This window comes from Macadamia integrifolia, chromosome 4, assembly GCF_013358625.1.
Source record: "Macadamia integrifolia cultivar HAES 741 chromosome 4, SCU_Mint_v3, whole genome shotgun sequence".
NCBI lineage: Eukaryota > Viridiplantae > Streptophyta > Magnoliopsida > Proteales > Proteaceae > Macadamia > Macadamia integrifolia.
The window spans coordinates 23,660,282-23,674,671 of record NC_056560.1 but is presented as its reverse complement, the minus strand read 5'-3'; the positions used below and the strand labels follow the sequence as shown (position 1 = coordinate 23,674,671).

The window sequence follows — 14,390 nt, the reverse complement described above, 5'->3', positions numbered from 1 at the left end:
GAGTGAGGGGGTGTAATCCTATACCTATACCCAGATACGTGTGAAATGAAAAATGACTCTTTTGTAGATGTTTTTCCATTCATTACTATTAGTCCTTGTTTACACCCAGGAATTACACTCCTCCTAATAAATTTGTTCCGAAAAAGGATTCTTAGAGCTTTTGGGGTACAGAACAGTAGGCACCTCTTTGTCTTTCTCTCTTTTTCGTATGAAATGATGTCATTGCCCTTCTCTCTCTCTCTCTATATATATATATACACCCATTTTTCTAGACAAAACTCATACAAAGGTGGGGGGGAGGGGGGATGAGAAAGGACAATTCTAACAAGTGCACTACAAACCAGTATATGATCTTGTTAGGACAAGGTTGGGGTTTGGTTTTATCTTTCTGAACTGTAGGTTATTCCTTATTGTCCAGATGAAATAGAAGGTAATGCCCATGATGGACAGGATTCTGTGGATTTCTGTGATGGTGAAGGTTTTTGAGGTAATGATGCAAAGCTCAAGGGGGAGCAGGGGACCAAAAATGGAATCCGGTATGACAAGAGCGGAGATGGTTAAGGCAACCAAGCTTGGAGTAGACGTCAAAGAAATGACATTCCAAATTTTATCATAGAAACAGGAGTTGGAAGTCTATCTTCGGTGCAAGTAATCTTTGGTTTGTGAAAATTTGTTAAAACTATGGCAAAATAAAAGTTAATTACAAATATAGTATAAATTAATCACTTCTATGTCGAATTTGAGGAATAGATTGGTTTAAGGAAAAAATTTGAATTCATTCATACCTATTGTTGGGAAGGTTAATTACCCTATACCCATTACTAAGGCCAGGAGCAATTTCAGATTGCTTCATTTCATAGTTGTGAGCAGATAGCCCTTGAACAATGTTGAACGTAAGTAATGGGAAAGAATACTCCATGCAAGATTGAAAATTATCATACTGAATGTGTTGTTCAGACCTTCATACACGAATCTGAGACTAGCACAGTGAAGTAGGGCTTTGTTAAACTAGCTTCTCCTCCTGTATGCCATTGTTTCTCTTTTCCGAAAAGCAATTATAAGTAGATCTATGGGTGACAAGGTACGTAGACAACCTCAGAGATTATCATGCACAAGCCTAAGTATAATGCCATGGATCAAACCAGAATAATGATTGAACTCATATGTTCACATGGAAACTCAAACCAGACCCTACGCAGGTCAGATTAAAGAATTGTTGGGGGTTCATGTGCAATGATAATGAACATAAAACACCACCCCCCCCCCCCTTTTTCTACCCTCAGCAAAGGGAGACAGCCTTCCGATTGCTAATTTTATTACAAGATAATGGTGAGTAGCAATTCCATTTTCAGGGCTATGATCAAGATATCTTAACAGAATTGTCTTCAGTTAGATTGTACGTGTTTCAGATCTACCTGTACCTGACTCAATCCAGTGCTTTCACCATATAAGTTTGTCTGAGATGCAAAAGCTGCCTCCAGTTCTGCCTTTGTCAGCAACCTGCTAGAATGGTCAAATGCTGTCTTGCCATGAATATTGCCTTCTTCCAATTGCATGGGTGTCAACGAGAAACGAGTACCAACAGCCTTAACAGTTCTGTCGATGAAATCTGACGTTGACATATAGTCTTTCATATGGCAAACAAATTCTACATGACTCCTTGCCTAGAAAGAAAGTGATGAAATAATCAATAGAAGTCAACAAAGATGATGATTTATTCATATTATACAACACCCATAGTAAGAATAGTTTTTAAGGCGCTGTAAAGGTGTCGCCTTATTAGTGCCTTGGCACTGATGCGATCTAGAGATGGTAAGACAGTGATCCGCCTTATGTGAAGTGGTGCCTTATGGTTTTTTTTTTTTTTTTTTAACACATTTTAAAATTACTTGATGAAAATTCCAAATATAAATTTTTTATTGATAGGTGTATGATTTTATTAACACTTGAGATGTATGGGATCAGCTTTACTCCACCAAAAATAACCAAAACAAACAAAACAAAAACACGATTCACAAATAGGGTTTTGGATTTTGTCAAGGGTTTTAAGAAAGGGCTTTGAGAAAGAATCAAGGAACAAGGAAGAACCACTAATCCAGGCGACCATTTTGCTCCAACAACAGTGAGCTTCATTCTTCTTTGACAGGAGTAGAAATATAGTGGATGACCTTAGGGCTTAGGCACTCATTTTGGTATCATAGATGTAAGTATAATAAATACTTGTATTTTTTATATCTTCTTTTCTTTATATTTATAATTTTTTTTCATAATTATGTATTTATATTATATGTTAATATGTTATGATGATTGATGAAGATGAACTTAGTTTATTCACTTTATTGATTTGTTTTCTTGATGAATATCTTACATTGAGATGAATATGAACCTTTAATATTTATTTAACAAATGAGTAATAGGATTCAACTAGGATTTGAGCCAAATAGATTGGTTTTATAAAAAAATTACACAGGAACGCTTTAGTTAATAAGGCGGCGCTTTATGCCCGTCATATCGCTAAGGCGCTCCGAAAGACTCTCAAACACCTTCGTCGCCTTACCGCCTTAAAAACTATGATAGTAAGAAATCACACAATGCTCGAGACATGAAGTAAGAGAATGATATGACAGTCCAAGGAGTCTTTTATATGCATGGACTAGATCCTCACTGATGTATTATAACCAAATACATGAACCGATTCTCCAAGCTACCAACTTCTGGAGGCATGCATCATTATCCATTAAACTGAATAAAGACTGAATGCAAGAGGACACCTAGATCTGATGAAAATTTGCATAAAAAATAAGCAGACAAAATGGACATGATAAATTTATAATGAAACAATCAAATCATAATATTACAAAATTAATAGCCCTTTTTTCTTTCGTATTACCCCCTTGCTGAATACATGTGGATGAACCTTTTCTAAAAGACAATAAAATGAGGGTCAAGATTGTAAACTTGTATAGGACTCAAAACAGCGAAGAGGAATACTAAGAGGACAAAAGGAAAATGGAGTAAGATCATACCGATCGATAATCAGGAGCCCGTCTTGGTACTTTTAGGTAAGCCATATTCCTGACCTCGTAATCCCATAAAAAGGAAGTGTGGTGGATCCACCGTCTTCTTGATATAGATTGAGCGTTTCCACCGAACTTGCGGTCCCCAAAAACATAATCTATAACCAAGGAATTCCTACATTATCCCATCCACTTCAGCAAACACTAAATAGAGAAGGAAGTTATCCAATGAACCCAGAGAAGTATAAACTACAAAGAAATCCTATTTAGCGATTCTAGTAAGACAAGAATGAGATACGAGTTACAAAGGCCTGAACAGAACAGAACAAAAATACAATAAATGGAAGTTAAAGAGGAAAAATAAACTGGAAGTGAAAATAATAGAAAACTTAAAAACCTACCTAGCCATAAGAGCAGTGCTACTCTTCCTTTCTACTTTGTATGGTTCTTTTTAATGCTAGGATGATTAAATCAAATAGTTAGGTTCCATTTGTTCAACATGTTTACAGGATTTGTTAAAAGCAACACATAGCATAAGATTTTTAATTAAAGGAGAATATTCATTAAAAGATATACCAAAAAAAAAAAAAATGAATAGCAATTTCCTATTCAATTTCAGGATGCAGTTGTTGATTCTGATTCAGATTTTATTTTATTTTATTTTATTTTATTTTTTTGGTACATATTCTGATTCAGATTGAAGGAGCTAAAAGAGCTAGGGCCAGGCCTAAAAAGACCATAGGCGAAGTAGTAAGGAATGACATGCCCAGTCTCTGTCTTGTCCCAACTATAACCTTGAAAAGAGCCTATTGGAGGCAAGGATCCATGTAACCCATTTAGCTAAGATTCTCCTGACTTGTTGGGATGTGCCTCTTTCCCCTTACTCTCATATTTCTTTTCTCATCTCTTCCTTTCCCAATTCTGTTTGGCCTTTTTTTTTTTTTGGATCCATGTAGCCAACCCCATTAAGTTGGGATAAGGCTGCATTTGTTGTTGTTTGTTGTTGTTCTTGTAGCTGTTGATGCTGTTTTAAAGTATCCTGCATAATTGAAACACCATCAGTGCTTTAAGTGTCAGATTTGCTTGATCTTTTAATATGTTATTGTCTACTATAAGCCAACAACTATTTCAGTTTTGTTAATATCTGAGTTTCAGATTTGATTTTATTGAGTTTCCTATAATTCTGAGCTGTTACACGACACCCTTGTATGCGATTCTGGTTTATCGAGGGTTTCCGAAACCTACCTATTAAGTGGATCTCAACCCCATCAGTTATTGCTTATGGGTGTTTCTTAATGATATCAGCAGTTGCATTTGAACACATTACCTGTTAAGTAAACCTAATCCTACATTAGAATGTTTCCTTTATAAGTAGCTATATTAGCACAAAAAATTTACGAATGTCATGTCACTTTATGTTATCATTCAAATGAAAATTTTCAACCAATACCATTCTCACGGAGATGGAAATCAGCAATCCCTCGAAACACATCTTCATAGATCAGACCGCTCCAAGACATGATGGGACGTGGATATAGTTCTACACTAGGAACAGCATCCTTGTTGCATATAAAAGTCACAAATATGGTCCCAGGATCAACAACAACAGTGCCACCCCCAGTAAATCTTCTAACCACAGGAACCTTATCTTGCAACACAAGTTTAATATCAAGAAGTTCGGATGGTTTCCTACATGAATGATTCATTTTGTTTAGCACACACAAAGGAACATATGGAACCACAACTCAAAGGTAGAAAGAGTTGAAAGGAAAAAGAAACTTGGAACGTTATGCATGTAAATCATGCTTCAGCTAAGTGATATAATATTTCTATCATCCTCTGCCTTCTCAAGTTGTATAACAAGCCAAGAAGATGGTAATTAAATATCAATCACCCACTTGAGTTTTTAAATGCTTTGATAAGCAAGTAACTCGACCAATTCGTGCAACACTTGCAAGGAGGCATATAGCAACAGCAGCATTATTAACAGTATTTTCTGATATAAAGCATCAACAATACAACTTGATTGTGTGAAGTTTTTAGAACAAGGCAGGTCAGTTCAAGTCACCAATCCTTACTCACAGGGGTTAGAAATTAAATAAACTATTGATATGCCTCATACTGAATAAGGCATGACCTTCTCACTGAAATAACCACATGAGACATCTCTTTGGGCCAAGCACTTAAACCAATTAAATAGTTCAAAAAAAAAAAAAAAAAAACACTGAACCAAATAAAGGAAGGAAACTAGATAAAATGTCTTTCACCTGGAACGAATGATGACTCAGTTACATATGAAATAGAATAGCTGCAAATTCAAAAAATGAAGGGGTAAGTTTACCCGCTCACTCCCATGACAATAGTAGGAGCATTTGTTCCATCATTTATGATGCACCAATTATCGGAAGAGGTCCTGAACAACCGCTCCTCCAAATGAAGCTGCTGTAAGATAGACATTCCTTTAAATTTAACGATATTCATCAATGGAGCCACAACATTTTTAGCTTCAGTTAAAGCCATTGAATAGTGAACACTAAAATTTATTGGGAAACCTTTTCCTGCCTGTGGATCAGAATCTACTTCCCATGAACTGTTAATACTTTCTTCTTGTTTCCTGAATTTGGGATATAGTTCTGGAAGATACCATCCAACAACAACAACCACTCCGCCTTTTCCCAACTGTCAACAACAAATAGACAAAACCAGTTAGAACCCAAATGTCATACCAAATATCATGCAATAAAAAATGGTGAAACTACAGCACAATTGGAAATCTACAAAGAATAAATGCAACAGTTGGAAACTTGGAATATCAAATCATCAGTTTGACTTCTGTACACTGTGGAATATAGGTTTGAACAAGGAGTTCAAATTGTGGAATACAGGCTTTATCCCTAAAAGACAAAATTGGCAATTCTGACTGTTGGATGGTTAAGCAAGGTTAAGTATTAGATTTTAGCCTCAAACTCAAAAGTTGTCATGTAACAGGAAAATCTTCTAAGTATATACATGCACCCACTCATAGTCTCTCTGGGTTTTTTTAATTATTTAGTTCTCCACCTGAGAAACTCAAATTAGGCTGAAATTTGACATGTGACCAAATGATAGCACAAGCAATTGAAACAAGTGCCAAGGCTAAGAATGTCAGGCTCAAGTGAACCAAGTCTTACATGGGTTCAGGCTAATGCCCTCTAAGATTGAAAACCAAACTCAGACCAGAGTGATTAATGACGATTTTGAGCACTTTTGTACCTTTAAATTGGGGTGGGATAAAGAAAAAAGGTTTAGGCAACCAACGTGGAGCTCAAAATTTTTTGCAAGTTGTAACCAGATTATAAGGGATACCCATTCAAAGGTGTCAAGAATACTGTATTAAAGTTGCTGGTTATTAGTGTTTGTTAGCTATGGTTATTATTTATTAGCTATTGTCTGCCATAGGAGTATTTTAGTCTTTATATGTTACTGTTTTAGGTTTATATGAGGGTGTACATAAACCAAGGGTATACTTGTAATCTTGACTATAGTTAAGCTTTTATAAATCTTATTGCTACTGGTGGGGGAGTATCCTTTCTCCTTCTAACGGTAGTCTCCCTCTTGAACTCTTCTTCTATCAACTTCCTCTTCTCTCTTCTTCTTCCTGCTGTTTTCTTTTGTCCTACATTGTGACATGGTATCAAAGCAATAGAAACCAGTCACTGCAGTTCGTCATTATTGTTTTGAGTCCTCAAGGACCTCGTGGAGGTGTGCAGCAATTTTGCTGCTTTCTACTGCACGTGATGGCTTCTCTTGTTTGATGAGAAACTTGTTGAGATATTTCCTTTATGCATGGAAAGATACTTCTTTGCAACTGATCTGCTGCTCTGATGGAGTGCTTTACTGCTGCATTAAAGGTCTTATCAAGTTCAAGGATCAGCCCCCGATACCTTATATTTTAGATTTTTTCCTGATTGTTATAGAAGATGGTGTTGTAGACTTGTAGCAGATCTATCCATCAGACCTGCCTCAGTTCTTGGGAAGATGTTCTCTATTCCAAGGGTGACTCTAGACCAGAATTTGGCCTATATCAGATCTGTCGATTGGAGGATATCAGGATTCCTAGTTTGTAATGTAGGAGCTAGTTCCACTAAGAACCAACCCTACAAAAGGATCTATGTACCGTCTATCAATGGAGATTTTCAGCAACACACCATAGGAATGTCTAGCTCCCATTTGAACCACATAATTCTCCAAACATGGAAGAGCATCTAACCCCTCACACTTAACCATAAGAGATTCCCTAGAATCTCTCCTCACATGAGTTGGCACAACTTGAGTAGAAAGCACCATACGCTCCAACGAAGTAGGATCAGAAAAGGTCTCCCCAGATTCTGTATTAGGCACATTAATTGATTTTGCAATATTATCCATTTTTTCCACCAAAAAAGTCTCCTTCCTTGATATTCCTCTGATGTAGATCCCCATCATAGGCTACACTATTGCAGGAGGGAGATCCAGCCAAGCAGCCATCGATACAGCCTTAAGGCCCAGTCGATCTCCATCTATTAAAGGCCCATCGATCCACTTAAGTCAAGTCAGCCACTTGAGTGTTAATTTAATTTAGCCATTAGTTAATAAAGGCCCATTGGGCCCATCGATTTACTTGTATCGATTTACTTGTAATCAAGCCCATAAGTGGCTATTAGTTAGTAAACACTTAGTTACCTAATTTTTATAGGTTTCTAATGTTAGTCCTAGTTGAAGTACAACTCCTAGTTCTAATGTGACTGCGATTAGCAAAGCTTCTGCTCTCTATTTAAAGAGTAGCTCTTGTACTCAGAATTTCAGAATGGAATAAACAAAGATTGCAGTCAGTTGCTTCTAAACAGCCGAGATAGTTGCGGGTGAGATGCATGGGCTGAGATAGCCACTCCCACCCACGATTCTCTTGGTTCCCTTTCTCTTTCCCTACTTTTATTTACTGTTATTATTCCTTATCTGCTGTGAACATCAATGCAAGAAATTTCAGATCTGTAGAAGCCTGCAGAACCATAACCGACCAGCTGTGAAGTTCAAGAATTGAAGATCAATCGATCTCCCTTATCTCTCCGTTCTGTGATTCATTCAACCAGGCATTTTGAGGGTGTATCCTAGGCTGTCTAAGGATCAATCGATCCTCATCTGAAGGGTAGTCCATCAGTCCAGCAGTGGTTCTTGAAGAATTCTCTCGAATTCTCTCTCCTAGGTCTGAAATCAAGAAAGTATGTAACTTTTACCTCAGCCAACAGAAACCCTTCAACTTTGGAGGTTTTACTCTTCATAATCAGGCCTACATTCGACCTGAATTTGAGCTCCATCAGAGGTCTACAGGCCCAGCCACAGGTACCCCTCTCTCTCCTAGCCACAGGGATTTCTCTCCCCTATTGGTTTGGGTTCTTGGTTGGGTTTTGCTGCTGATCTTTGGGGGTTAGTTTCTGGTTTTAGTTCCTTTGTTTTCCCGTTGTTACTTCTGATTTTGTCAAGCTAATTCAAGAGTCTTTTCTGGTTTGGGTTCTTGGTTGGGTTTTGCTGCTGATCTTTGGGGGTTAGTTTCTGGTTTTAGTTCCTTTGTTTTCCTGTTGTTACTTCTGATTTTGTCAAGCTAATTCAAGAGTCTTTTCTGGTATTGGTGGTAATTGCCTTGTGTAATCTACTTCTACATTCTCCTCCCCCCCTCAAAATCCGTCCCCACTTGATTCCCCAATCCCATATCATTGATTGCTGATAAAATATTCAAAAACTTCTCCTCCAGCTCATCCTTCTTTTCTTCATCAACTTCCCTTTCTTAGTAAGCATACCCCACAATTCTTTGTCGGATCTTCATTAAGTCTCTTCAGAATTTTAAAACCATTCCCAATCACTAGATCTTTCTCATTAACACCACTATTGCTTAGAGGACAAGATAACTAGGGCAAAATTTTCAAATTACCTCCAAGAGCAGAATTTGATTTGCGAATTTGAAAATGATCATCACTGTTCCTATCGTCCACCATTATTGGAGGTATAGTGCCAACATCAACCAAAGTCGGTGGTGCACCACCATCGTCATGACTAACTGATTCACCAGCCTTCACCTACTCCTTCCAGGAGTTTGCACAGTGTGAAGAGGAGTGTACAAAGGTGAGGCAATCCGAGCATCCTGCAGTAACCATTCATACTGAACATGTTGCATGAATACATCCTCTCCTTCCAGTGAGATGGGAATGGAATGGAATGGAATGTACTGGTTCATGATTGGCAGGAAGGCAGGAAAGCCAATTGCTTCCTGGTTTTGGGTCATCAGTCGGTGAAAGGGGGAAGGCCGATAGTGCTGCATATACACTCGAGGCCTTGGCAGACCAAAGATGGAGGGGAAGGTTTGGGAGACAAACCCAGACTGGTAAGGAGTTGACATTTTCTGCAGAGAAATTAGAGGATTGCATGGTCCAAAGGATTAAAGTTTTCTCATGAAAATGCCATTGTCATCCTTCTAGAAATCTCATCATATCATCTACAAGATTAAATTTCAATAAATAGAATCCATTTTCAAGGAGAAAGAACTCTACTACTGAACCAGAGATTTTCCGTACCTTCAATAACGCCAACTTAACAGCTTCAAATGGAGGCCATCTCCCCAGGAAATGACTTAAAATTGTCAATTTCCAGATGGCAATTTCTTTCAGTGAATATCTCCTTGCAAAAAGAGAGAGGACCGAGATTTACGATTACCCCTACTGAAATCCCTGGCACCCTTCCTCCTGGTTCCCTTCACCCCATGGACAGTATTAGATTGAGAGGTGGCCTGAACATTGATCCAGGCATCTCTGAAGCACCATCCCCACTAAAACCATCATGATTAGCCACTAGATCCATGGTGGATTCTAAGGTCAGCACGGATCAGACCATGACCCAGATCAGGTCATGGCCTGCACCCACCCACCACACACCCACAAAAGCTCCCCCACTCTCGCAGCTCCATCCTCCTACCTTACTATTCCACAGACCCATAGTTGATTTGATTTCATGTTCTTTTGGATTAAAGCACAAATATGAAGTGGGCTGATTGCATTTTGCATGGAATATCTCTTCTGTAATCTAAATCCCCATCACAATTAACAAGCAATCGAAGAAGTTGTAAGAAAAAATGTCAATTTTAAGCATCAAAGAATGAGAAATCTGATGAAATTGAGACAGATAAGAATCTCAAGGATGAGAAAGAAACAAAAAGGAGAAGCGAAAGAAACCTACCAGAATGAATTCGGAGAAGATTTATCAGCCACCGGTAGCCGTGGAGACAAACGAACAATCGCTCTTCTCCGACTGTGAGAGAAAAAAATATGGCTTCTGGTATTGATTTCAGTTTACACGCTTTTGGGCTTATACATGTGTTGCCCTCGTATGGCCATAGCCATAGTTTGGCACATAGTAAGTTAGGGAACAGCAATAATACAGGAACGGATACGTATGGTGATTAAACGGATCATACGGTAATAATACTTTTAAAAAATCAGGTGTAATAAAACACGTATGGAAATGATAGGGTACATGATGCAGTTGCACGATGGACTTAGGAAAGAAATATCTTTTGATTTGATTTTCTATTGTTTTAGAATTAATTTCTTTTTAAATTAGCTAGCTTCTAATTTTAGAATAGTTTCCATTTTCAAGTAGTTTCCATTAATTGTTTGATTTTTCCTTTATATTAGTCATGTAATAGAGAATAACTCAGTTTTGAGATTTGAAGTTTTGATGAATAGAGATTTGATATGAAAACCATGGCTGCCGTGGGCTATTTTCCCCCTCCCTGACTCACTGAAATCTTCTCTCCACTCTTGTTTCTTCTTCTTTCCTTTCTTCTTCATCTTTTCTCTATTCTTCTTCTTCTTCTTCTTTGTTTTTTTTTTCTTTTTTCCTTCTCTCTTTCTCTGTTTCTGGGCGATGGTTGCAGCCCCAAATAAGTCAGTCGACCTCCTTCTTTCTTGAACTACTTGGACCAAGACCTTGATCGAAGGTTTCCTACCTACAGGCGATCAAAAACCTGGAGTATTACATCCAAGACTTTGTTCTGTTCTGAGAAATCAAACTCAGATTCAGATCTGGTTCTGAAACCCTCCGCCAGCCCTGATATCAAAGAGGAAACTCCATCTTTTCACTTCCTGTTTTGGCTGAACCTCGGCTGGAATCACAAGACCTGTGAGCTGCGATTCTTCCTTCCAAGCCCAAGGTCTATCCATGCTGGTGTGAGAGAGCTCCATCAAAAGTATCGAAGCTGCCCTCTTTTCTGGTTCTGATGCAGGATTGAAGAAAGAGTCATGAGTTTGCTTTATTTATTTTGCATTCTGATTTCCAGTTATGCCCTTCTCCTTGTCTCTATTTCTCTCATGTCCTAAACTCATATTGTGTTTCCTAATTTATCCCCATCCAATAATAGTCAATTCCCTCTAGGTCCCATCTCCCAAATAGCTCATTAACTAATCTGGTTATTTACAATTCTGCCACCCCCTTTATAACTTCAGCTTAATTACAATTCTACCATTTAGTTGAAGCTTTATTTCGATACAATTGTTATTGAGTGTTGCCTTTGTTTTATTGAGTGTTAAGTGGGCCCTAACCGATCCGATTTCAGTCTATTGGAATCCGGTTCCGCATCAGTACATGTTTAATACGGTTGTTCCGTAAAAATCTGGGAGCAAAAGTACGGGTTTATTTTGGCATTAAATGAACTAAAACTGATTGTTTGCCCACTAAAATCTAAGGTGAATGTTTATAAGTTGTGCCATATCAAGGGAATGGATGATTTAAGCAGAGGAATGTTAATTTCAACAACAATGAGGTAAATATAAACAAGACAAGAAACACAAACACAGCAAGATTAATGTAGTCTACCAATGTGCTAACATAAACTCAATGAGATCAGTGATTTTCAAAAAGAATTTATATCACTAGAAAATTCTTGAAAGCATAAGTATTCAACTCCAATCAGCATCCTAAATAAAGTTTATTTTATCAAACACTGATTGCCCACAACCTAGCCTTAAGTTCTCATTGACAGATGTACTGTTTAACGTTGTTCTCATGTTTGCAAGTCAATCTGAAGCATAAATTGATGTTTCTAGCCTACGATACAATACCCTGAGACCTTTGATATTCAGTACCCAACCCCACGGGGGCGGGTCAAAGGAGACATTGTCACAGACTGGAAAAGGAAGAAGCAGGATGCACCCACTCATCTTGTGTCTCTAAAACAAATCATTTCAAACCCACATTGGAGCCTAGGTCACAAGACCCCAACTTGATTGCATACATTCACAGAGGATAGAGAAATAGAGAGAGAGAGATCAATATACCACTCGATAGCCGAACGGAGACGGAGAAGAAGAAGGCTGCTGTAAATGCCCTCCCGCCGCTGCAATCGCCCTCGATGGGAAGAGAAAAGGAGAAGAGGAAGTGAGCAAGGGGATGATTTGGGGTTTTCTCCTTCGACGCTCGCACTTGATCGCCGACCGCCGGGAACAGAGACAAGAAAATCGAAGAACGAGAGGGCGCGCAGTCAGAGATTCCGGGTTTTCTCCTTCGAATGGATTACGCCATTACGGGGTGCGAATGGTCGGCATTTGGGTTAATGGGCATATTTTTGTTTTTACGTACTATACGCTTATTATTCGTATATAATACTTCGACCCTTAAAATATGTGAATAAAACCGTATGTTTGGTTCTATACAGCTAATTAGGGTTTTTTACTAAAACGTTTGAATACAGGTATTTGCTAACTATTGGTTTGGGGAAAAAAAAAATTGATAAAACATAGTAAAAAAAGAAACGTATGGTAAGGAATTCACACAGCACAAAACTTCAAATATCTCCATCTGATGTTCAAAACAACTATAAGTCTGAAATTCATTATTAAGGATTCAGCTCCTCTCCAACGATAGATGCTCCAACCATCCTCCACCTAGCTTTCAAATATCAACAAATGACTTTTTCTAATCCTACGATCATGAACAACCAACCCGTTTGGTTGGCCAAATGCATATACTCAACACTAAAACTTAATCTAACTCTGGAAAAACCCAAACCCGACTTCACAGTCTTTTTCTATGTGCTTCACTTCAGTTACTCACCTTTGAAGCCATGAGAACCCTCTGACAAATCTTCCTCTCAAGGAAACATATTAGGTTCTGAAACTTGCATGTTTTGGTTTCTCCAAGGACAATGATCGAAACCCCCATCGTAGACACAAAATCATCTCCGGAGATCAAGTAGTTAAGCCCCTTTTGAAATTTTGGATTTTATGATAAAGTATTCATCTTTGTCTCTCTTAACTAACAAAAAATATAAATTTTCTAATTTTTTATTGGAATTAAAAGGCTCGAAGAGCCTTGCGTCATATTAGATGAGTTCTTAAATTTGAGAAATGGTTTTCTCCTTGAAGGATTTCGTTTGCATCTTTTGATGCATGCTCTTTGTAGAGCCAAATCCGGTTTGTGAGACTAGGTCCGGGTCCATAACCAAAAGCAGTAGTTGGTGTCATATCGTAGCAAACGGGCCCACCGCCTAAGGATTAGAGCAAGAAGCACTCTCCCACTCTCGAGCGGTAAGCAGTCGAGGAGGATGAGCCGACTCATTTTTCGCAAGAGATCGGGACACCTGTCCCCCATAGCCTACCCTAGGGGAGTGAGTCTCAATTCGAAATCGAGAGAGATCTCCTCTTTAGATTATGAGGAATGTACAGATTCACGCTCAGAATCTTAATCACGAAATAGAAATGCTAAAGGCGGTTTGTCTGATTCTATATGAATTAGATATTTTTATTTCACTATAAACTTGATTATAGAATAAAAAAGAGTGAATGTTAAATGTGAAATCGGATTTCCTTTTTGTGCCATATGCGCTTAGACTTTACTTTTCCCCCTTTTTTTTCCCCGTCCAATATTTGTTCTCAAATGTCTTCGTTTTCTTGTATAAGCAAACTCTCCAAATTTATGACCAACCTTTCCTCAATGATCTTACAACGAACATGAGTTTTTCCATTGTAAATTTGTACGGTGCAATCAACGAATTCCGGCAAAATAGAAGATCTATGTGATCAAATTTTTCTGTTCAATATGAGAACTAGTTTCTTATGCATTTTCAACAAGAATGAATCAACAAAACGTCGTTTCATATAGATCATCGTGGCATGAACTCAAAATTTATTCACTTCGATTTCGTCCAAGTTATCTCCTCCTCCTTCTCCTCCTTAAGGGCAGGACCCTGCCTATTATTGAACCCTCTGCCGAGCTCTACCCTGACCACAATTCAAAAGGGGGCCAAAGAAATGTCTCCACTTGCTGCCGACAGTCTTTCTTCTGAATTATACCGAACAGATTGATCCTACC

General features: G+C 38.2%; 1 protein-coding gene across 11 annotated transcripts; it reads right to left on the bottom strand.

Annotated features, from left to right (window-relative positions):
• Window positions 1-1,124: 1,124 nt before the first annotated feature.
• On the bottom strand, window positions 1,125-12,630 carry LOC122077018 (putative lipoate-protein ligase A). Of its 11 annotated transcripts, none has more exons than XM_042642746.1 (7): window positions 12,359-12,629; window positions 10,260-10,331; window positions 5,570-5,696; window positions 5,359-5,459; window positions 4,468-4,706; window positions 3,027-3,175; window positions 1,125-1,664 (listed from the first exon to the last, which is right to left on the bottom strand). In XM_042642746.1, the coding sequence occupies exons 4-7, from the start codon at window positions 5,370-5,372 to the stop codon at window positions 1,386-1,388; spliced, it is 681 nt and encodes a 226-aa protein (XP_042498680.1). In that variant the 5' UTR covers window positions 5,373-5,459; window positions 5,570-5,696; window positions 10,260-10,331; window positions 12,359-12,629; the 3' UTR covers window positions 1,125-1,385. The 11 variants fall into 11 exon arrangements, with proteins under 11 accessions (XP_042498680.1, XP_042498683.1, XP_042498676.1 ...); XM_042642749.1 differs by having other exon boundaries at window positions 5,359-5,456; window positions 5,570-5,686; XM_042642742.1 differs by having other exon boundaries at window positions 5,359-5,696; window positions 12,359-12,630.
• Between the last annotated feature and the right edge of the window lie 1,760 nt (window positions 12,631-14,390).